The sequence below is a fragment of the Podarcis muralis genome, chromosome 4, assembly GCF_964188315.1.
Source record: "Podarcis muralis chromosome 4, rPodMur119.hap1.1, whole genome shotgun sequence".
Classification (NCBI taxonomy): domain Eukaryota; kingdom Metazoa; phylum Chordata; class Lepidosauria; order Squamata; family Lacertidae; genus Podarcis; species Podarcis muralis.
The window spans coordinates 45,452,952-45,477,217 of NC_135658.1; the positions used below are offsets into that span (position 1 = coordinate 45,452,952).

The 24,266-nt window shown below is 43.4% G+C and overlaps 1 protein-coding gene and 1 long non-coding RNA gene across 2 annotated transcripts in view; both read left to right on the forward strand.

The window, feature by feature from the left end:
- Positions 1-24,266, forward strand: part of LOC114595981 (uncharacterized) — a 229,053-nt gene that overhangs the window by 150,937 nt on the left and 53,850 nt on the right. Inside the window, exon 2 of the long non-coding RNA XR_003706385.2 lies at positions 10,099-10,152. This is a non-coding gene — a long non-coding RNA (uncharacterized LOC114595981). The remainder of the gene's footprint in view (positions 1-10,098; positions 10,153-24,266) is intronic.
- On the forward strand, positions 14,267-24,038 carry LOC144327501 (uncharacterized). The gene is made up of 2 exons (XM_077927265.1): positions 14,267-15,181; positions 20,760-24,038. The coding sequence occupies exon 2, from the start codon at positions 21,780-21,782 to the stop codon at positions 23,331-23,333; it is 1,554 nt and encodes a 517-aa protein (XP_077783391.1). The 5' UTR covers positions 14,267-15,181; positions 20,760-21,779; the 3' UTR covers positions 23,334-24,038.

Below are 24,266 nucleotides of genomic sequence, written 5' to 3' on the forward strand. Positions count from 1 at the left end.
AACATGTATATTGGGGGAAAATTGCATACGGATGTGCATATTAGGAGAAATGTACACTAAAATTCTGATGGATTTTCATGAAGATCTTTTGGAAAAGAGCAAACCGGTGTGGAAATGTGGAGAACTGTCCATAAGATTAGAAAAATGGGAAATTGAAAGCCAACAGCCAGTATGTGAGGAGATAGGGAGATCAAGACCTTTCTCCTGTTAGTAACATGAACTGATGCACATGGGAGTGCGCTTCATACAACCTGAATGAAAGTCAGGTTGGAATTTTTGAGTATCGCTCATCAATTCGACTGGCAGCACTCGGCTCCGAAACCCATTGCATAAATGCAAATATCACTGCTTTCAATAGAAGCAGTGTGTAGGATCATGGCTTTGGCTTTGAATGCTTATGCCATCTTAAAAGGGGTCTCTGGCTGATGTTAAGCTGTCCTGCCAGTACAAAGCTAATTAATTTCACAAAAACTTGCATGGAAAGGACTTCCATGCTTCTAAATTATTAAGATATATTTGAAGGCATTGGCATTATGTGCTTGATGCTGTAACGTGTTCAGTGCTTTCAAATCCCATTCTCTCACTAGAGGATATCAGAGCTTAATACCTTGGCTTATAACAAAACCATTAAATTTGACAGCATAGTCTGGCACCTTGACATATTGCCAGCCAAGCAGTACATGTCCAGTTCATAGCATCCTTAATTCACCTATTTTTAAAAAGTACAAAGTATCAAGAAATTGTGCGTATGATCTCAGTTACCTATGAAACATTATATCATTTTCTTTTCCCATGCAAGCATAGTTTTCAAACTATTTTGGAGCTTTAATATTAGCATAGGTTTCATCCATTTTAAAAATTTCCAACTGGCAAAAGTTTATATCTGCTTTTAGAGACATCAAAGAATATATATGATGGAAACTAGTAGATATTGATTAATTGATTTCTCCTTGAAATATAGCCCTGGCAAAATAATTTTGTCTGGCTTGCAACTTTTCAAAAGCCAACCAACACCTCCTCCTTCCAACCACTGGATTGATATTATTATTATTATTAATCCATCATACTTGTTAGACTCAATTGTATTATGAAACTGACAGCATTGGTGGTTTTTGTGTGTTTTAATTGTAGTTGATTATTTTAGAAATTGTAAGAGTTAATGCTTTAGAGTACAGTGGTACCTCGGGTTACATACACTTCAGGTTACGTACGCTTCAGGTTACAGACTCCACTAACCCAGAAACAGTACCTCGGGCTAAGAACTTCGCTTCAGGATGAGAACAGAAATCGTGTAGTGGCAGCGCGGCGGTAGCGGGAGGCCCCATTAGCTAAAGTGGTACCTCAGGTTAAGAACAGTTTCAGGTTAAGAATGGACCTCCAGAACGAATTACCATAAGTTCTTAACCAGAGGTACCACTGTATGTTAAATAAGGTGTTTAACAGCAAATTGCTATTAATGGCTAAGTCAATTGATTTGAGTGGGTCTGCTCTAAATATGACTTACAGTGTAATTCTAACCCTGTCAACTCAGAAGTAAGTCACACTGAATTCAATGCAGCGTACTCCCAGGTAACTAGGATTAGGAGGATTGAAGCTTTAGTTAGATACAACCCTAAGGGCCAAACGAAACAATACCAAATATATCATTAGAAAATGCAGTAAAAAACAACAACAACAACAGGTGTGTGTGTAGGCGTGCACATGTATGTTTAACTATTTCCTCTCTGACCATGGTACTCATGAAAATGTTACCCTGTACTGCTGTTGGCCTCCTTGCATTCAAAGCTATCATTGATGCTAATAGAATTTCTTTCTTTCTTTTTCTTTTTGGTCACGCAAATATACTTTATTTTCGGTTCCAATAACTTTGTTTTTCCATCAAACAGAAAAACATTCTTCGTTCTGCAGTTCAGCATTTCTATAGTCTCTTCTGAACTTTTTCATTCTTTTCTATGTGGAAGTAGATAAGAAGTTCCAAGACTTGATGTGTAAATTAGTGAGCATGCATACACACATGCACACACACATACAACCACCAAACTGCATTTGTTTAATATCCATATTTATTTTTAATTGTATGTGTAGTGCTTCTTTTATGTCTTATATTGTATATTATTAAGCTACAATTTCAGTTCTACTGAATTCTATAGAATTCAACTTGTAATACAAGAAAATACAATATATAAGAAATACAGTGATACATCAAGGTCCTCAGCAATTTTGAAGTGGTCTTTTGGGGTGGGGAGATTGGGAACCTGTGGCTTATATTATAAACCTGTAGACAATGTGCAGTTTTCATTATATCACCAAGTGTTTGGTTCTGAGGGGTGATCGCCAACACCACCACCAACAGAATAATAGTGCCTTTAGGTTTTACAGTGCAAGTTACTCTGGCAGTGGGGAGGTAAATGGAACTACGACCTTATGAAAACTGGGCATCTCTTTGGAGGCTCTGAACAGGTGTGTACAAGCACTGTACACAAATATTTTTGGATTGACTATGTTAGGCAATTATTTGACACACATAAACTAATTGTTTCTAATTAATAGATGTTATGTTGCTATCTCCTTAACTTCTGCTGAGTTACAAAGGGGGGGAAAGATAGATGCTAACTCAGTTTTTAAAAAAGTTGTCTTGCAGGCAAAATCCATACTTGCATTTCGAAGCACTCAGCTAATCTAAAGGATTAAAATGACCTCAAGGAAGGGCTCAAGCAGTCAACTGCCATAGTTTCAAAGTGAGCTTAAGGATTTCAGCCAAGTTCCTTTCATAGAAACTGTATAGTTATATAAATTGATTTCTTTGGGGACAACTTGCCAGACAGTACTTTACTTAGTTGGGGATTTAACAGCTCCAGAGAAAGGGGGGGAAATATTGTATTATGCCATCAGTGGCAGGTGCTCCCCCTTATAATTTGTACCAGTGGGTGTTAAAATATTCATGTTTTAGTGTTAGCATATCTGCATGCTTCTGCAACCATGTTTATTCATATTCATAGATCTGTAACTTGCCAAGGAGGAGTAGAAGAGCATAACACACCTTTAACTTGTACAGCGAAATGGTTCCAGGACACTGTGATTCCATTTAACTGAAGGCTCCTGAATCTAGCATTTCAGATATACATGAAAGAAAATATGGGTTGTACGCTGTTTACACAGAAATTCCCTTATTGCTCCATTGATTAAAAAGAATCATATTCTGGAAAACTGGCCTGAATTCTGCTTTCATCTGCAATGTTTCTGCTGTATAAAAGGTGTATCTCATAATCAAACATTCCCTACCAAGGAATGTATTCATGCTGAATTATTTAAAGTCAGTTTCTAACCTTTCTCTTCAAGTCTCTCACTCTCCAATTCTTTGAGAATATTCATTAGCCTGATTTAATAAAAGCCACTGGCTAAACTTTCATTTGGTATTAAATGAGCATATCAGTCTTCGTATCCCATCCTTAACATAAAATAGTGGATTTATTAAGGTCAATGGAAGAATTCCCTATATGCAGATTTGATGAGAGGCTATATATGTATGTATGCGTGTGTGTGTGTGTGTGTGTGTGTGTGTGTGCATGTGCACAAAAATAACGTCCTAATATAAACCATAAACATCAAATAATAAACATAAAAATAACATAAAGTGGCTTTTATTGTTCCAGGAATTCAGTTTGCACGTAACACTAAGCCGAACTGTAGCATTAGCACTTCTGGCAGCCACATCACAGTACTGGTTCATGTTTGGTTTATGATCACCTAAGCGCCTTAGATCCTTTTCGTGTACTGCTGCCAACCTCATTCTATACTTGTTCCATTGATCTATGTTTATGTTTATTTTTATGTTTATACCTAAATGCAGGACTTACTTTTGCTGTGAAGGGCAGGTGTGCCAGTGTTTGCTATTGTTTAAACCAGGAGATATTTAGATTTTAGTATTGGAAAGAGAAACATGTACATTTTTGGAAAAACAAAACTAAAAATAGGAGAAAACAAAAGGCTCATGGGGAATTCTAGAAAAGAAGGCAATAGCATTACTATCCTTCTTTTTGCTGTGTTTTACATGAATGCCCTTGTACTTAATTGGCAAGAGAGCACCCACTGTCTGAAACTTAGAGGAAACTAAAGCAAAAGTAAAATAAAACATTTTTAAAGGATGCTGGCAAAAGAAAAAGACTAGGTCATTGGTCACTTGCAATGTCACAGGCAAAGTATAATAGGTACCCATGACAGTCATACAATCACACTCCACACAGCATGAAGAGTCACAATTGATGTGCTTGACTGAGAGGAAAATTGCATGTTTCCAACAGCAAAATAATACTTTAGAAAATGTGCAGTCCCCAAAACTGAAGTACTTCTCTAGAATAGGTGCCTGGATTTGCTACAACAAATTAGTAACAACGCTGCACTGAATGCATAGCAAGTGTGGAATTGTGCATGTCTTCTTTTTCCATAGTCATATTAATCTGCACTGTTGTCTTTGTCCATGGAGTTTTCTTGGCAGGGATACTGGAGTGGCTTGCCGGTTCCTCCTCCAGGTGGATCACGTTTGGTCAAAACTCTCCACTATGACCTGTTCATTTTGGGTGCCCTGCTTGGCATAGTTCATAGCTTCTCTGAGTTATTCAAGCCCCTTCGCCACGGCAAGGCAGTGATCCATGAAGGGGAACGACAGAGGATGAGATGGTTGGATGGTGTTCTTGAAGCTACCAGCATGAGTTTGATCAAACTGCGGGAGGCAGTGGAGGACAGAAGTGCCTGGTGTGCTCTGGTCCATGGGGTCACAAAGAGTTGGACACGACTAAACGACTAAACAACAACATTAATCTGCACTGCTTCTGAATGTCTTCTCTTTTGGCATAGTTCTGTATTTAGCTTTCCAATGACGGCAAATGTTTCAGGGTGAGGAATTCTAGGTACTGTAGCAGTAGTGGCCAGGTATGCCTTTTATTGTTTATGTTCTGCCCTGTTTTTAAGAATCACACTTATGAATACTTTTGTAACCTACAAGCTAGACTTCTGCAATGCACATTATGTGAGGCAGCATTTGAAGATGATTCAGAAGTGCTAATACTTACATTTAAATCTTTATGTTGCTTTAGGGGTCATCTCTGTTTATATAAGGCCTGATATTGTCTACACACAGCTAGTCAAGGCACAATGTCCTGAATAGAACATAATCCCTGAGACTCAGAGTTTTACTGCTTTGGTTTCAAGACTACAGATAGTTCTTCTATTGCTGCCTTCTAGAAGGAGTAAAAAAATGTACATTTTGTACATTCCAGAAAGCATTTGGTTGATTTGCTTTTTGGTGCTTTTTTTGGTGGCCGCACCAAAAAAATGCTACTGTTCATTTAATGTGACTGCTTTTATGTGACCTGTCTTGAGTTGTTGAAAGATGAAACAATAAACTTAAACATGTATATGTTATCTTTCAGCATCTTGGGACATATGTATACAGTATCTATATAGAATCTTGCTTTATCCAGCTTTCTCCAGCTTTCTCCAGGATATGGTTGGTTTTTATAGCTATATGAACTCATACCTGCAGAATGAAGTGATGGGGGCTTACTAGAAGGGGTGCCAATGTGGCATCTGGGACAGCTGATGGGGGGGCATCTGCATGATTGTCTGGTCTTGACTCTTTTTCTTTTATTTTAGGCTTGGCAGATACTTTGTGATATGCCATGCCTACATGGTGGCCATTTTGGGACTGGTGCCATGTCAATTCTATGGCATTCCAAATGTGTCTGCTGACCAAAAAGTATGGTGACCCCATGCATATAAGGGAGGGCTCTCTCAAATATGATAAATGTACAGTGGTACCTCCGGTTGCGGACGGGATCAGTTCTGGAACTCCGGTCGGATCCCGAGGTTTCCACAGCCAGAGGGATCGCTTCTGCACATGCGCGCACGGCGAAACCTGGAAAAATACTTCTGGGTTTGCCGTGTTTGCATCCTGAAGGATACGCAGCCGAAGGTGTGCATGTCCAGAGGTACCACTGTATTGTACAAACAGCTCCAGGTCACACAATATATTCATTTAGACTGTAGTCTTCACCATATCCCTGGGGCTAATCCAGTTACTTCTAAATGGTCCTATGCATTAGTTGTTCTGCTTTATTGAAACCTGTTTAAAAAATCCTACCCATGCAAATCCCACACCTCTAGTATCATGTAATGGCTAAGCCATGTTGTTGACACATGCAGCATTAGCATGCTGACACAACACACCACACCCACCCACCCGAGAATGAATCTCTAGCATATATGCATAGGTGACTTGGTTTAGACATGGCACCAAATTCAAAGTACTCTGCTTTGCATGTTAGCTTTTTACACACACATTCGACCTCAAATGAAAAGAACCTCAGCACTGGAGCAGACATGAAATACTCCTCTCTTTTTTTCTTTTAAACCACTATTTTCATAGAGCAGTACAGATATGGACACTTACAGAGTTTGGATAACAAAGCGTTTTGAACAGCCTGATCTTCTGTGGCTCCAACTGAAAAGAGTACAGATGGAGTTGTTGGGACTTAGCTATACTGAGGTGATTATGGACACATATATACCATATGTTTAAAACATTCTTATACAGCTTTAATAGTCATAGCTCCCCACAAACAATCCTGGAGACAATGGTTTGTTAAAGGTGCTGGAGACCATAGAACTGTGAGGGGTCTCCTAACAACTCTCTGCACCCTCAACAAACTACAATTCCCAGGATTCTTTGAGGAAAGCAGTGAGTTTTAAAGTGGCATGAGCACTTTAATATACGGTGTGCATGAGATGTACGTGCACTCTGATCTGTGGTCTGAGCTTTACTTAGCTTACAGTGATGTACTTGTGAGTAGGTATGCTTTGACTTGCAGCTTAAAGTTTCCATCAAAGAGACACCATCTTAATATACACTGTACAGAAAATAACTTCTCTCTCTCTCTCTCTCTCTCTCTCTCTCTCTCTCTCTCTCTCTCTCTCTCTTTCTCCCCCCATATGAATATGTATGAGGGAAAGCTCAATAGTTGCCTCATGCATACACATTATTGTTCTACTCATCAGTTGTTTATTGCTTTGTGTTCACAATTCACTAGTGATTTGTTGTTTGCCTTGCTTCTGTAAAACAGATGAAAATATACCTTTAAAAGATTGTGGCATTCAGATTACAATCTTAAACTAAATATAATTAATGATTTTTTAATATATGTATCTAATGAAATAAGCTTCAAACATTGTCAACATTCTCCTTAAGCATTCATGACCTGGCAGAATAATCAGACTATTCTGGGTGAATATAAGCTGTTTGAAATTTTTCAGGGAATTATTATCCATTTGAAAATAAGATGAAGAGAATATTAAATGCGTTTTGGCTTTGGGGAAATCACTTTTCCACCCTCTTAATTTTTTTAATCTATTGAAATGAAACCTGACCTCCTTTATTGTATATCAATAATCATCAATATTTAATTTAACCTTCTCTAATCTTTAGTAGATTTCTTGTTTTGCAAAATACGGCTGAAAAATGTAAATACAATTCCTTTCGGATCAGAGTTTGATGTGAGATCCTTCTGAAGATTGGTGGGTAAAGATCAGCACAGAAATAATTTCTGAGCTTTTGAAATGGTTATGCCAAGACACACAGAGAGACTCTGAGCATTAGCCAAATATCTGCCCTTAAAATCTCAACTTCAAAATTGACTTTTGCATGCATAACCTGAATTGTTGGCAACCTGTTCTGCAACACCATGGCGTACAGCAACAGGTTACTGCATAAATAATTCATTAGACCATCGCCTTCCATCATGCTTAGAAAACTGGCACCAGAGATTTTAAAATCTTAGCACATTTCAGTGTTGTTACGCCTGACCCCTTGTGTATAGCTCCTGCTCACGGGAAAGGGACAACAAGTGTTATGGCCTGCAGATGCCATCGGTGCATATTTACATGGACCCGAGAAAATACCATTAGAGTTAACAAATGTGAAAAGTATATAGTGATGTGTGTGAGAAACAGAGACAGAGAATAGAACAATGATATGCAACATGATGGATGCTTTAGTTAGATGATGCACGATTAATAGCCACAGATTAAGCAGAAACAGAACAGGACCTGCAAGACCAGACTTCAAATCTCCATAAAGCACACTGGGCAACCTTGAGCCAGTCACTGCCTCTCAGCCAAACCTACCTCACATGGTTGTTGTGAGGATTAAATGGGGGGGGGGGACCATATGCGCTACCCTGAAGTCCTGGGAGGAAAAGATGGGTTATAAATGTCAAAAAGAAAATAAATGCAGAAGTGACATGGACCAGAAATAGACTGATTTGCCGATCTCTACTATGGCTTGTAAAATAATCCTATAATGTAATCTAGGCTCAGGAGGAAGCATTGTTCTAGGCACATTTTGCGACATGGAGTTTCATTAGTGCAAGCGGTTTCTGAGTTCTGGGCACAGTACTGCCCCTAAGATTTCAGATTAAAACTGCAGAGTGGAAGTAAAGAAGGACCTTTTTCTGCCTCCCCACTTCCAACTACTCTTTGAAGACTGGAGAAGAGACTCTCTTAAGAATATTAGGGGGGTGGGCAGGGGAAGGACTAGACCATGTGAAAATTGAACATAATATTTTAGCTGCAGTTCATTCATTTTCAGTTTGTTGTGCTTGAGGTGAGAATATTCTCAAGAATGCGAATATTCTCAAGAATATTTTCTGCTAGAAAGTTCTCCGGAGAATATTCTCCACAAACAGTAAATTCTAATGTAAGAACCAGTTTTACAACCCACATTTAAAAAATCTAGTAAATAATAAGTAAAGCTGTGATATTGCCAGTGTAAGTAATGAATAATGATTTTTTTGATCTAGTTGCATTACTGAGCATTGTGTCATTCACCATTGGCAGTTCTGAAATGTGAGCTTCAGAAAACACACACGCACATATGTATATACACAGTGGTACCTCGGGTTACATACGCTTCAGGTTACAGACTCCGCAGGTTACAGACTCCGCTAACCCAGAAATAGTGCTTCAGGTTAAGAACTTTGCTTCAGGATGAGAACAGAAATCGTGCTTCAGCGGCACGGCAGCAGCGGGAGGCCCCATTAGCTAAAGTGGTGCTTCAGGTTAAGAACAGTTTCAGGTTAAGAACAGACCTCCAGAACAAATTAAGTTCTTAACCCGAGGTACCACTGTATATTTAGTTTTTAAAATGCTATTCATTTAATTTGATGAACATTTGAATCGTATTTATTTCAACTATATATAATAGCCTTTTTTCTATTTTGATGTGATCTTATTCATAGCAATTCTATACCTTTGGCCATACAGTGTGATTTTACCCCCCCCCCCCAGAAAGTAGCTTTAATGCTTTATACACTTAAAGTACCTAAGCGTATACAATTATGTGTAACAGCATGTGAGGTGGCCTTGATTTAAACATTTGACATTTCCATATTTTTATTTAGTGTGGCGCTGTGGGTTAAACCACAGAGCCTAGGACTTGCCGATCAGAAGGTCGGCGGTTCGAATCCCTGCGATGGGATGAGCTCCCGTTGCTCAGTCCCAGCTCCTGCCAACTTCACAGTTCTAAAGCACGTCAAAGTGCAAGTAGATAAATAGGTACCGCTCCGGTGGGAAGGTAAACGGCATTTCCGTGCACTGCTCTGGTTTGCCAGAAGCGGCTTAGTCATGCTGGCCACATGACCCAGAAGCTGTATTCCGGCTCCCTCGGCCAATAAAGTGAGATGAGCGCCGCAACCCCAGAGTCGGTCAAAAGATTATTCTCGAGAATTTAACATCACTAGTTGTGCCCATAAACCTAGGTTTAAGGTGCCATTTAGCTCCTAGTGTTCATATCTCAGTTTCTAACATGGGAAGCCCCATTTTCTACTGCCTCAGGCTGCAATCCTCTATGTACTTATTTGGAAGTAAGTCCATTGGACCCATGCATAGAATTTTACTGTAACAAGCACCTATAGATTAAGAAATGAGAAATGTCTTGAAGAAATGTCTTGAAGCTCCCTCCATTTCATTGGTCTCAATGAGTATCTGCCGTTGAAATCCCACTTTCTTTTAACCTATAGATAATATTAACTTTGTCCTTTTCTTTAGGACAAATTGTACTGGCAAGAAGTTCCATGGAAGCCAATAAGATTGAAGTGACGGGTAAGTGAATATATTCCAAATAAAGCTAAACTAGATATGATGTTTTGCAGGGGAAACTTTATTTTGATTAATGGATATGGTTTTTCTTTTAAATGTGAAAGAAATGAACATACTCCAAGCACAGGAAAGAAGAATGTGCTTATTTTTTCCCCACTGGCATTTATTTCATTTATGTAACCAAATTCAGTGCTGCAAAGATTAAACGTGCATACTGATCATAATATTCTGTCTTGCATTGTCTGCACAATATGGTTAAAATGAATTCACTGTTAAGAAAAAAATAACAACTTAATGATAAAAGGGCATTTTTTTCCACCCCAGAGACAGGCTGATCTGAATGTTATCAGCTACTAATTAATCTTGAATTACTTTTCAGATATTGTTTGGCAGCTAGCAGTTCTTAACAAAATAATTATATATTTGTTTCTATGGCTAGCAAATTAAATGCTAATTGTGCCCTAGCTGGAAGTTGGCAGGATCTTGCAATAATTTGTTTTGGTTCATTTAATATATCTTTTATAAATGCATAATGGTAACCAACATTATTTATTTATCGTGGAATAAATAAATATTTAGATCGTCTTTGCATTGTTATGGATCACTGGTGCAAGATTCATCAACTAATTTTGCATAGTAATACATTTTATAATTATGATGAGAGTTGAAGTTTCATTACAATGGCTGCAAGAACAGGCAGAGCTTGTGGAGTACATTTTTTCCCTTATTATTCATGCTGTCTGTTTGGAACATCTTGAAAACACAATGTGCTATATGGCTCTTCATACAAAATGTAGCAGTATTTTAGTCCACCAAAATTAGTATCTCATTCTTCTAGTGTGCTGATTGAATCTATGAATTTCTCTCTTGTTTCCTTGCTAAAACTATGTTTATACCACCTTTGAATCACATTCCCAAGCAGTTTATATAAAGAATAGAACAGGTGAAGTTGCAATCCTGTGATCTCTGGGAAGACATCCTAGGAGGCATAGGATCTTTTGAATCACCCCCTCCTACTTGAAAAGGGAGATCATCATGAGAATGAGGAAAGGACTGCAGCTGGTTCTTCTGATTTGGCAGTCAATGCCAGCTATGTTGGCAATATCCTGCCCCAGTGAGCAGTCAAGCTGTCATATTTTTCACCAGCTGCAGCTTCCAGACAAACTTCAAGGGCAGTCCCACATAAACTGCATTGCAGTAATCCAGCCTGGAGGTTGCCAAGTGTCCTGCAGGGTTCCATATACCATGGAATGGAGGACTTAACTTATGGGGGAATCTCCTTAATCAAACTAAGATTTCCGTTACTATTTCTGCTTTTCCTCCCTTCACCCGGTCAAAAAAAGTACAGTATATACTTTCAGAAATCCTATCTGAGTAAATATCAGAATCATGAAATTTTAAAAAGATTATTCAGGGGGCAGGGAGTGTATCTACAGTTATTTCAGATCAAACACTAGTTTCATTTTTAATCAAGAATAAAGATGTTAAAATATCATGGTCGTCTCACACAAAAAGCAGGCTGTTCCTGCAGTCTTTGCAATTTGTATCACAAATGAATGCTTCGTTAACATTTGTATATCATTTCCTGCTCAGCAAATTTCCTGTTACAATGTTCCAGCATCTGTTCAGAGAGATGGAACAAAGAACTACCACTCAGGTGTCCATTGACTGAAAATGAGTAGTGGGTAATTAATGCAGAATTTTATTGTGTGTAAATGCTTCCCAAAAATACCCTCCAACTTTATATCAATAAGAAATTACCGGTAATGCTGGGGAAATTAGGATTTCTTTTTAAATTATCTCATAACCAGGATAAAAAAAAGCTGTTAATGTATATGTGTCCAGATATAGCCTATTGATGACAGAAATGTCTCTGTGTAGCAATAGCTTCAACATCCATGCACTGAGCGGGTAACCAGGAGGAATAATAAATTTTGCTCAACAGTGTGCTTCTTAATATACAGCATCTAAACTGAAAGTTTCAAATATCTCCCCTTCTGGAAGTTGTACATGAGGGAATTACAATCAGCTCAGCATTTCTGCTAAGGAGAGAAATAGTGTTATTTGAGTTTTAATGTGAAATCTATAACATTTGAACTTTGGCTAATTGAAAAATATGGTGTTCTCCCTCTCTCTTTTAGTACAACAGTATTTGTAGTTAACTTTCCAGCGCTACAGAGAGGCAATACCACAAGTCTTAACTCTAAAGCTAAAGTTTCTCCTGTTTTTCAGCACCAGACGCTAAGTTAATTACTGTAGCCCTCTTCAGTCCTGTCGGCAGCAAGATCTGAAGGGGCTTGTGAGTGGGCTCATTTGAACCCATTTACAAGCCTTCAATCAATTGGGAACGCTGCATTGTGGAGAAGTAGAGTGGTGAAGCTGGAACACCTCCTTTCTCTTAAAAAACACCACCCATTACAGTAAAAACAAAACCCAAACAGAAACAGCAGTAAGTAAAATAGCAAATGAGTCATAAAAATTAGTAAAGATCAAATGAGACAAAAGGTTTGTGTGAATAAGGGTTTGGTTGGGGCCTTTCGTCCTATGCTATGTTCATGCACCCATTATTTCTAGTGGAAAGTCCCTTGGCAAACTTGCTATGAAGATCCACAATGAATGTAAGATTCTCTCTCTTATACAAAGAAACACAATCATTTTGATTCTGTCTAGACCAATGATATCAAGCCACCACCTTTCTTCTGACCTTTCGATAGAGTATTCTTAGATAGTGAGTCCTACTACTTTATTGTTTTGAGTGCTCCTTTCATAAATTTCAGGGCCAATGGAAGAATTGCCACTATAAATGGAAGTTAAACTATAAACAGGAGCTACATCTCACCTTAAGTTCAATTGCAAGAACAGCTTGGGGCCAACAGGTCAAGTGGATGAAATCATAAAGGTCTGGAAGTATATAAAATGTGAGAGATTCAAGGGCAAGTTTCCATCTTAGTAAAAATACTTATCTGAAACTGGAACAATATGGCATGGATTTTTATTTTTGACACGTTCTTTTTCCTGAGCGAGCATTTAACAATGTGAGAGGAAAGACCTTGATGGTAGGGGCTTTCTCCCTTTCCCTGTTTCACTCATTGCAGACAAAGGAAGGACTGTGGAAGAAATATGATTTAATCCCATGTAAGGAAATTTAATTTCTTCCTTTATATAGGTTTAGATGTGAATATTATTTTTATTTTTAGGGTTTATGGCCTATCTTTGCCATACATACACCATAGTTATTGTATGTATTCCCCCAATCTGTTTTTTGTGTCTCTCTGTTTTGCTGGCCACAGGAGGGATTTTCCAGTTCATAAACAGATTCACTTGTTCAAGTTGTGGCTAGTTGCCCGTCAAGCCCCGAAACCCACCCCCATGGAAATAAAGACACAAAGGAGACAGAAATTAGTTAAGGTTAATGGGCAAATTTAGGCCACAACTTTATTGAATACACAAGTGTGGCTGGTATTGGCTTAGGCATTGGTATCTAATGACTATAACTGGCTCCTGCCCACGCAGCAGGAAGCCTGCAAAGGGTAAACTAGCAGCAGAGGGAGCTCCAACAATGGCTATTGACTGGTGCTCACCCCTGGGGTTACCGGGGGTCCTGGCATGGCCCTAGCACCTCCTGGGCTTCGGACAAGATCCAGACCTCAGATTCCTTTAACAGAATACCCTATCAAATGGAGGGGCAGGTGATGGCCGCACCTCCCCTCCCCACATTCCCCTAAACCAATGCCTAACTGCCAAACCTTACAAAGTTGTGACGATTGCTAAGAGGTAGGCAAAAACCAAGTAGCCACTGCCAATCTGCCATACTGGAAAAAATTCCTACCCGGCCCCCATTCCAAAACAAGCGACCAACCAAAGTCCAAAGCAAGGCCAGACACCGATCTAACAACCGGTGGGTGGGCGGGTGTTCGGCAGTGCGAAGCAAGAGACACACACATGTCATGCTGCCATATATATACTTACTTTGCAATCACGTCAGCACTGCTGATTGGCCCCAAGGCCCCTGTTGTGGTTCCAGCACTACTGGCCAGTTGCGGGATAAAGCCTCGCCTCCAGGCCGGTTTGGGGGGAGTCCAGGGGCTGTGCACAACATGGACCCTTGGGTGGGAGTGAAGGGAGAGGGGAACGGTTAATCATTAATATTATCTACACATAGTAAATTCCGGCACTCTGCTAGGATGGTTACACAAGCTCAAACTCAAAAATGCAGTTATTTGCAAAGTCTAAATCAGACAGGTCAGGAGGCCGTTTCCTGTCTAACCAGCTATCTGAAACTGCTGATGTTAGCTACAGGTCAGAAGGTCGTTCCCTGCCTAGCCAAAAAACTGCTGTCAACTAAAAACCACTAGCAAGATGTTTCCTGCTTTGCTTCTGCTTTAAGTAATGCAAGATAAGAAGATACGAAGGGAATGCTTAGCTAGCAAAAGAAGACACGTGTACAAGGAGGTGGGAGGGGGTGCTTACTGAGCAGAGAAAATGCTTAACCAGCAGAAGAAGTGCTTAGCTAGCAGCCTTAGCCAGCAAATATAGATGTGCCATATAAGGAATAAGTTGGAAACTTGCCAGCTGATTGGGGAAGTTTTGGGGGGAGGTCTGGGAGGTGGGTAAATACTCTAAAGTATAAGAAGGCTTGCAGATGCGTATTGCTTTACAGTCAGATTTCAGAAACTATATTCTGCTGACTGTCTCTGTGCACAGATTTGCAATAAAACTCTTTTCTCCAGAGAAGAATCTCTCCTAGTGCTTTTTGCTCTCTCTCTTCGGTTCTGGGGACGCGGGCTATCGATTCCCTGCCAGAGGGGAGGCTCAGGCTACAGCTTGGTTCCCTGACCGGGAATCCGCCCCGCCCCAGAAGGGCCGGGGAGAGCTAGGCTCGACCGCAGGCGGACGGCTTGGACTGGCGTTTGCAGGATCTGGCGCGCACCCTGCCAATTCGTGGGGAGAACCGGCCACACCACTCCGGAGCAAGGGCCTCGGTCGAGGGAGGAAAGAGGACTGGCCAGGAGGGAACCCGCAGCGGAAAACGGTAAGCCCAAGGGAAAGGGCGTAAGGGAAAGGGCGTGGGCCCAAGGGAAAAGGCGAGGCCTGATCAGCCTCACCTGGTCAGCAGTACAGTGCTACCAGGAAAGGAACTGGCCGTGGCAACAGGGGGGGGGGGGCCGCCAGTAAGGTTTGGTAAAGAAAAAAAAAAAGGGGGGGGGACAGAGGGAAAATTATTTTGATGTGTTTGGTGTGTTACATGTTGGAATTATATTGGTGTGTTTTGTATGTTGTGTGGTGCATGTCAAGATACTCTAGTGACTGAATTGTCAAGTGTGGGTCGGGGCTCAGCGTTCCCCTTGGCCGAGCGATTGCAGGGTTGTGCATTTTCTGTCAGGGAGACCTCGGCAGATCACAATCTGTATCGTGTGGAGTGTGAAAGAATTTACAAACTGGATTAGGTGCGGAGTATCTGAAAAAAAAAAAAAAATGGGGTCTGGGGCAAGCCAATGTAGTCCTCTGGAATGTTTTTTAAAGAACTGGAAAGCGGCCACAAAGCATGATGATTGGGGAATCAAATTGCGAAAACAGAGAATGAGGACATTATGTGAAGTTGACTGGCCCGCACAAACTAATTGGCCGTCAGGAGGAAGCTTTGATTTGCAACTAATCAGCCCATTATATCAGAACATATTGAATGTCCACCCCGACCAAATCCCTTACATTTCTACTTGGAAAACCAATGTAGAAAAGAATCCACCGTGGTTGAAAGCCTGCCAAGGCGACGCCCCACGAAATACAATTTGTACAGTTCGACCGGCGGGGAAGGCAGAAAAGCCCCCGGTGATACAAGATCCAGAAGATGAGGAGGGGGGAATCATCAAACCGCCACCACCCTATGCTCCACCAACTGCCCCTCTAGCAATTCCCCCAGGCCCAGGTCCCCAAGCACCGGGAGGAGCTAGCCCCCAGCCTGAACCCCCCAAGGCTGATGAATCAGAAGAGGAAGAAGAGAATGATGAGGAATTTGTAAAGGGATTGGTTGAGTTAGCAAAGAAGGGAAGAGAGTGGACTCAGTATCAGTCTTTGAGATTGCAACAGTATGTACAACCCTATGCGGAAAAAGTAGATGTTAGCCCCCACGTGTTGGCTGCAGCAGGATGCTCCTCAACACAAGGGAAGAAATGGCAGAAGGAATGGATAGAAGCAGCAACCAGGGCAGCCTTCCATAAGTCCCATGAGGCACAGAAAAAGGGTGGGGTCGGAGTAATGCCCCTCCGAAGGGTTTATGACCCACCGGGACCTCCAGGGCCTGGTGGGGCGGAGGCACCACGGACCTACACGGTCCAGCATATACCCTTTTCAAGTGCAGATGTTTGTAATTGGAGAAATCAAAATCCTTCCTTTGAGGAGAACCCAGCTAAAATTATAAAATTGTTTGAAGGGATTTTTAAAACCTATAATCCCACTTTTGATGATGTGCAGTATTTGATGGATGCGCTGCTAACCACAGAAGAAACTAGGCGAATCCATGTTGAAGCTCGAGTACACATGAGAGCACAGGGAACACCGGATCCAGACATTATAACAGGATACCCTGATAGTACACCGAATTGGAATTATCAGACTGCTGATGGCCAGAAAACCCTCACTACCTACCGCCAAAACGTGTTAAATGGTATGAGGAGGGCAGCCAGGAAACCCACCAACTTTGTGAAGGTCAGAGAGGTAGTGCAGGGGAATGAAGAGGCCCCAGGGGCTTACCTGGAACGCCTGAAGGAAGCCTACCGTCAGTATACTCCTGTAGACCCAGATGAGGCTGCCAACGCCCTTATTGTAAAGGCTGCTTTTGTAGCTCAGGCAGCGCCCGATGTCCGCCGAAAAATTCAAAAACACGAGGGGTTCATAGGCCACACCCTTGAGTGGATGTTAGAACTGGCTCAAACCACTTACAATCAGAGGGAAGAAGAGGAACAAAAGAAAAAGGAGAAGTATCAAGCAAAGAAGTTGATGGCATTACAGGCCACCGCACCCATCCCTCAGAAAAGAGGAAGTGCCCGGGGAGGAGGGCAAGGCCGCCTGGGGAGGAATCAGTGCGCCATCTGCCGGCAGGAAGGGCACTGGAAAGGAGAATGCCCACAGGCCCACTTAGGAGGGAGAGGACGAGGAGAACAAGCCCCAGGCCCAACCCCCAGGGGACCTGGACAGGGACTGAGACCTTGGTCATCGACAAATGCCAGCAGGGGTAGAGGACGTGGACAGGGACCTCCCTGGTACCCCTCAGCCCAAAGGCAGCCCGGCATGATGAGCCTGAAAGAGGAGGAAGAATACTAGGACAGACCGGGCCCAGCTGCTTTAGGTTCCCGTGAGCCCATGGTCAAAATACAAACAGGGAACCAAACTATCCCCTTTATGGTTGACACAGGAGCCGCCCACTCTGTTTTGCCCATGCCAGTGTCCAAGCCCACCAAGCAAACAATTAACATAATAGGAGCCACAGGGAAATCACAAAGAGCCCCCTTCTTGCAATCTGTTGCCTGTCGCCTGGGCGGCCAAGTAGTCCAACACAAGTTTTTATATATACCAGAGTGTCCCATCCCATTATTGGGCCGAGACCTGCTATCAAAATTGCAAGCCCAGATTTCCTTTCAACCGACAGGAGAAGTGACAATGACTACAGGGCAAGCAGGCGAGTTCTCCTTAGAGGTACCCTTAAGGGAACACTGGCGCTTAATGATGGTAAAAGAAGAGGAGGGGATTATCCCAGAGGACCTCCTGCAAGAAGTTAACCCTGGAGTATGGGCAGAAAGCAACCCACCCGGAATGGCAAAGAACATCCCACCTATAATAGTCAAGCCCAAGCCATTCGCCAACCCTGTGGCTGTGAACCAATATCCTATCCCCCGAAGAGCTGCAGAAGGAGTATGGATACATTTGGAACGGTTGCTTCGCCATGGCATCCTGAGACAGTGTCAATCTCAGTGGAACACCCCACTCTTGCCGGTAAAGAAGGAAGATGGCACGTACCGCCCGGTCCAAGACCTCCGATTGGTCAACCAAGCCGTGGAAACCCTCCACCCCAATGTGCCCAATCCTTACACGCTGTTGAGTTTAATACCTCCTACTGCCTGCTATTTCACGGTACTGGACTTGAAGGATGCATTCTTCTGCTGCCGTCTGGCAGAGGAAAGTCAGCCCCTGTTTGCATTTCAATGGATGGATCCAGGAACAGGCACCAAGGTGCAATATACGTGGACGAGGCTTCCACAAGGTTTCAAGAATTCTCCAACCCTTTTTGGGGTAGCATTGGCCTCGGACCTGTCTAGCTTCCCCACCAGCCCACACAGGGTCTTGTTACAGTACGTGGATGACCTTCTTTTGGCCTGCTCAGACGAGGACACGTGTATGGAAGCCACCAAGGATTTGTTAAATCACTTGGCGGAAGCAGGATACCGGGTATCTAAGAAAAAGGCCCAAATATGCCAACCCACTGTAAAATACCTTGGATTTGATATATCCCATCAGCAACGGACCCTTAGAGAAGAAAGGAAGCAAGCCATTATCCAGATTCCAGAGCCAAAGAATCGCAGAGAACTTCGTGGCTTCTTGGGCTCGGCAGGATTCTGTAGAATATGGATCCCTGACTTCAGCACAATTGCCAAGCCTCTGCACGAGTCAACCAGAGGAACTGAAAAGGACCCCTTTGTGTGGGGAGAGGAGCAACGGCAGGCCTTCAAGGATCTGAAAAGGGCATTGCAGCAAGCACCAGCGCTGGGTATCCCAAATCCTGAGAAGCCTTTCTCCCTGTTTGTGGATGAAGACCAGGGAACAGCAAAGGGAGTGCTATGCCAAAAATTGGGAAGCTGGCAGCAGCCCGTGGCATACCTATCTGAGCGCCTGACGCCTACAGAACAAGGCTTACCGCCGTGCATGAGAGCAGTTGTGGCAGTAGCCACCCTACTGAACAAAGCAGACAAATTTACTTTTGGCCAAGACACTGTTTGTGTGACTCCGCATGCAGTCCCAGCACTGCTTGACATGAAGGGTACCTATTTCCTCTCCCAAGCGAAGATGAGGAAGTGTCAGATGTTATTGTTGCACCCACGTTTGAAGTTCCAGGTCACCACCGCCCTCAACCCAGCTACCCTGTTGCCGGTAGGAGAAGGTGAGGAGCAGACGCACGACTGCATTGAAGTAATGGACGAAGTATATTCCAGCAGGCCTGATCTCAAAGACGAAGCAGACCCCCACTGGCTTTCATGGTTTGTGGATGGAAGCAGCTTTGTCGAGGCTGGGCAGCGAAAAGCAGGCTATGCAGTGGTAGCCCTGGACGACCAGGTGGTCGAAGCAAAGTCACTCCCGCCTGGAACATCGGCCCAGCTGGCAGAACTAACTGCGCTTACCAGAGCCCTGAGCCTGGCAAAGGGGCAGAAGATAAACATCTATACTGATTCTAAGTATGCATTCCTGACCTTACACGCCCATGGAGCCTTATGGAAAGAGAGAGGTTTGCTTACCTCCAGAGGAAGCCAGGTGGCCCACCCACAAGCTTTGTTGAACCTTCTGGATGCTGTATGGGAGCCTGAAGCGGTAGCGGTTATCCATTGTTATGGACACACAACTGGACCAGGGGAAGTGGCCAGAGGAAATCGATTGGCAGACAAAGTGGCCAAGGAAGCAGCCCGGGAACTGGCCCCAGCTCCAATCATTGGAGCACTGGTCCCAGAAGAAATTTTAAGCACCACTGACAAGCCAGCCTATACGAAGCAGGAAAGGGACACTGCAGATGCCCAGGAGCTGACATCGTCCAAAGAAGGATGGTACCTTACCCCTGATGACAGGATATGGATTCCAGAGTCTCTTTCGCGGCAAATAATTCAGAAGTACCATGATTCAACCCACATAGGACCCGATGCTACAACCAAGCAGCTGGAAAAATGCTTCTATATAGCCCACCTCTACCAACTGGCAGCCCAGATTTCCAGGAAATGCCTGCTGTGTCAAAAGAATAATCCCAGAGCCGGACCACTGGCTCCCCCAGGGATTCAGCACAGTGGAACGGCACCTATGGAAGATCTTGTCGTGGACTTTACTGAATTACCCCGTTGTGGACTGCACCGCTACCTGCTGGTAGCAGTGTGCACCTACACCGGATGGGTCGAAGCATGGCCCACAAAGACTGAAAAGGCATTTGAAGTAACCAGGTGCCTGCTTAGGGAAATCATCCCTCGCTATGGATTGCCAAGGTCCATAGGATCTGATAATGGACCAGCATTTGTTCATGCAGTCCTACAGGGGCTGGCAAAAGCGCTCCAGATCAACTGGAAGCTGCATACTGCTTATAGACCCCAGAGTTCTGGAAAAGTAGAGAGAATGAACAGAACTCTAAAGAATCAGCTGTCCAAGCTGACACAGGAAACCGGGTCTAATTGGGTGGCCATGTTGCCCTTGGCATTACTCAGGGTCCGCAGTCTTCCGTCAAAATGGACCCACTTGTCACCATTTGAAGTTCTGTTTGGGAGACCAGTCCCATATGTTAGAATGTTAAATCCGTATGTTAGCCAAGATGTGCAACTGAATAATTATGTACAGTCACTCTCCCGAGTTCTTTCTTATCTCAACAGGTGGACCCAGGCCCGCACCCCATGTGTGTTAACTGAACCGTTCCATCAGTTCGAGCCAGGTGACGAAGTGTGGGTGAAAGACTGGCAGCGAGCCCCCCTACAGCCCTGCTGGAGGGGACCATACACCGTGCTACTCTCTACTCCTACTGCTGTGAAGGTTGCCGGCATCACCCCGTGGGTCCACCATACTCGAGTGAAGAAAGCCATCTCGGATTGGACAGTAACTCCAGATCCAGAGAACTCCCTTCGGCTGACCATCTCCAGACGCCTGGCAGACGACCGCTCTGCTGATATCACACCGGAAGCTGATATCTCAACGCACAGCTGAAGAATTGGATGGGAAGGGCGCCCGCGGGCAGCGTCCCCAACTCCGTGCCGGGACTAATCCAGGAAGTTCACCAGGACATTTAATATTTCCATAAGGACTTTCTCTTTTCTTTTTGTTATCTGCTCTATGTCCCACAGCCCTGACCCCACTGAGCCATACCGCCCTTATTGGCCTGCTAGCCTCTGCTACGACTGGTTCGTCTTGCCGGTGGTAAGAGATGGCGTGCTCTTTGGCTATTGGAAACTGGGGATTGATGAGATAGCCGTATTGAAACACCCCACTGCCCCGTTGTGGCTCCTCTCCCACACCACTGTCCAGCAAGCGTGGATAGTGCTCATACGGGAAGTTGCAGAGACGCTCGAAATCTATCGAGTTCTGGACCGCTTTTGCTGTTGTGGGAGGGTAATCAACTGTTATCTGGGAGGTAGAGCATTGTACCAACCTCATTTGATAGACCAGGTCCTATTCTTAATCCAGGCGATAGATGGGACGGAACCTATCTTAATGCAAGTATTGCAGGGGTGGGAGCCTTAACCAGGTGTGCATTGAAATTGCTAAACAAGTGGTTCAATCCACCCATCAGGGTTAGCAGAAAAGTTGACCCACGTAGTGGGAGCATCAGCTCACCAGTGGACTCTCATCCTTGAGGCTCAACAGATAGTCGGGCACAAATATCAGTGAGCTCTTCAACAATGAGCACACCCCCTGAATATTGGTGGGAGGAACCCTGGAAATATTGGTTTTGGTGGATAGGGGTTATCTCAACCGCTCTTGTCATATGGATGTGTGCTTTCTTTTGCTGGCATGAGCGTCACAGGCTCTGCGGGAGACGACGGCCAGATCCTTCTATCCCCATGATGATCCTCATAGTATATCTTATGTTGGCTATTGTAGGGGGAGAGGCAAGGACTGGCAAGCAAGGCCAAGGGGGAACAGGTTTGTTAAACAAGACATCCAGGGGAGAAGATTACCATAAGATGTGGGAAGACAATGTTTATATCAAGGATATGTTTAAGTTCGCTACTATGTTACAACTCTCCGATTGTTGGCTGTGTATGCATATACCACCTTATGCGCAACGGCCAGGTTTGATGCTACACGGAATTCCCATTGATACCATCTTTAGCATAGAAAATACGTTGAACCCCGAGGAAGCTCAATGGCCACCTGTAAAAATAGCCCTGTCCGAGCCAGCCTTTATTTGTTTGAATTTTTCTGAAGGGTCAAATCCAAGAGGGATTTACCCCAATTGCCATTATGTCTTAAATTTTGTATTCAATAGGACCTGTACCGCCTTCTTTCCTTATGGTAATACCTCCCGGTGTTATCAATCTGATACTAGCTCCAAATTACTGACAGACATGCACCACCTCCACGAAAGCTCTAGATCCAACTCTTCCGTTATAGCCCTGTTAAACTTCACTGAGGAGCAATGGCATATGAGCCTCCTGTTTTCGCAAGCCTTCCAGTGGTCAGAGCAACGCCGAAACACCAGTCGCCTTCTTCCGAAGGAACTATGGTTGATTTGTGGCGATGCAGCATTCAAAACTGTTCCCCGAGACCTTACTGGAGTCTGTACCTTGGGAATGGTGATCCCCCTTTTATATAAGGTGGAAAAGCTACCAACATCTCTCAGGCTGCGTAACCGCAGGGCAGTTAATACACCTCTTAACCACTATATTGGGACCCAGATATCACGAGCCCTGCTACCTTCTTTAGGGGCAGCCATGAATTATAGAGATCTCCATCTGCTGGCCAATTGGACAGAAGGATTATTCAATGATACCATAAAAGCATTGAAGGAGCTCAATCGAGAGGTGACTGCTATGAGGGAGGTTGTCCTACAGAATCGCTATGCTTTGGATGTGATGTTGGCCTCAAAGGGTGGGGTTTGTGCCCTGGTTCATTCTCATTGTTGTATGTTCATCCCAGATAATAATGTCAGTATTTCAGCCACCATCAACCACATGGAAACAATGATAGCTGAAAACCCGCTGAAAGCCACAGGGAGTGATGCATGGGGTTGGTTGTATTCCTGGCTCCCTGATGGCAGTTGGCTCAGGAATGTTATAGTATTATTAGCAGGACCGCTATTAATCCTTTTGCTTCTTTGCCTCTGTATCCCCTGCTTATTGCAATGCTTGCAGCAAATGATGCAAAGACTCCTGTCACGGAAGCTAGGACCCACAGTCATCGCTGTGATGAGGGAGTATAGGCCCATACCCCAGAACGAACCTAAGTATTAGGTTGTTCAGAAGAAGAGGAGGGAGTGAAGGGAGAGGGGAACGGTTAATCATTAATATTATCTACACATAGTAAATTCCGGCACTCTGCTAGGATGGTTACACAAGCTCAAACTCAAAAATGCAGTTATTTGCAAAGTCTAAATCAGACAGGTCAGGAGGCCGTTTCCTGTCTAACCAGCTATCTGAAACTGCTGATGTTAGCTACAGGTCAGAAGGTCGTTCCCTGCCTAGCCAAAAAACTGCTGTCAACTAAAAACCACTAGCAAGATGTTTCCTGCTTTGCTTCTGCTTTAAGTAATGCAAGATAAGAAGATACGAAGGGAATGCTTAGCTAGCAAAAGAAGACACGTGTACAAGGAGGTGGGAGGGGGTGCTTACTGAGCAGAGAAAATGCTTAACCAGCAGAAGAAGTGCTTAGCTAGCAGCCTTAGCCAGCAAATATAGATGTGCCATATAAGGAATAAGTTGGAAACTTGCCAGCTGATTGGGGAAGTTTTGGGGGGAGGTCTGGGAGGTGGGTAAATACTCTAAAGTATAAGAAGGCTTGCAGATGCGTATTGCTTTACAGTCAGATTTCAGAAACTATATTCTGCTGACTGTCTCTGTGCACAGATTTGCAATAAAACTCTTTTCTCCAGAGAAGAATCTCTCCTAGTGCTTTTTGCTCTCTCTCTTCGGTTCTGGGGACGCGGGCTATCGATTCCCTGCCAGAGGGGAGGCTCAGGCTACAGCTGGATCCAACTTTTAAATCAAAACTTTATTGTGTCCTTCCTTTGTCCTTTTTTGGCTATCCAACATTAAGCGATCATGTAGACAACTCCCCCATTTACACATGTTCTATATGTGCACGACCGCACATATGTGCCAAACCTGGAAGTAACCCCAAAAGTGACAAAAATGTCACCAAAAAGGGGTGAGGTGTGGAGGGAGCAG

Bases quoted from the DNA above. Each gene is read 5' to 3' on its own strand.
- LOC144327501 (XM_077927265.1), top strand. From the start codon at position 21,780: ATGAGCACACCCCCTGAATATTGGTGGGAGGAACCCTGGAAATATTGG.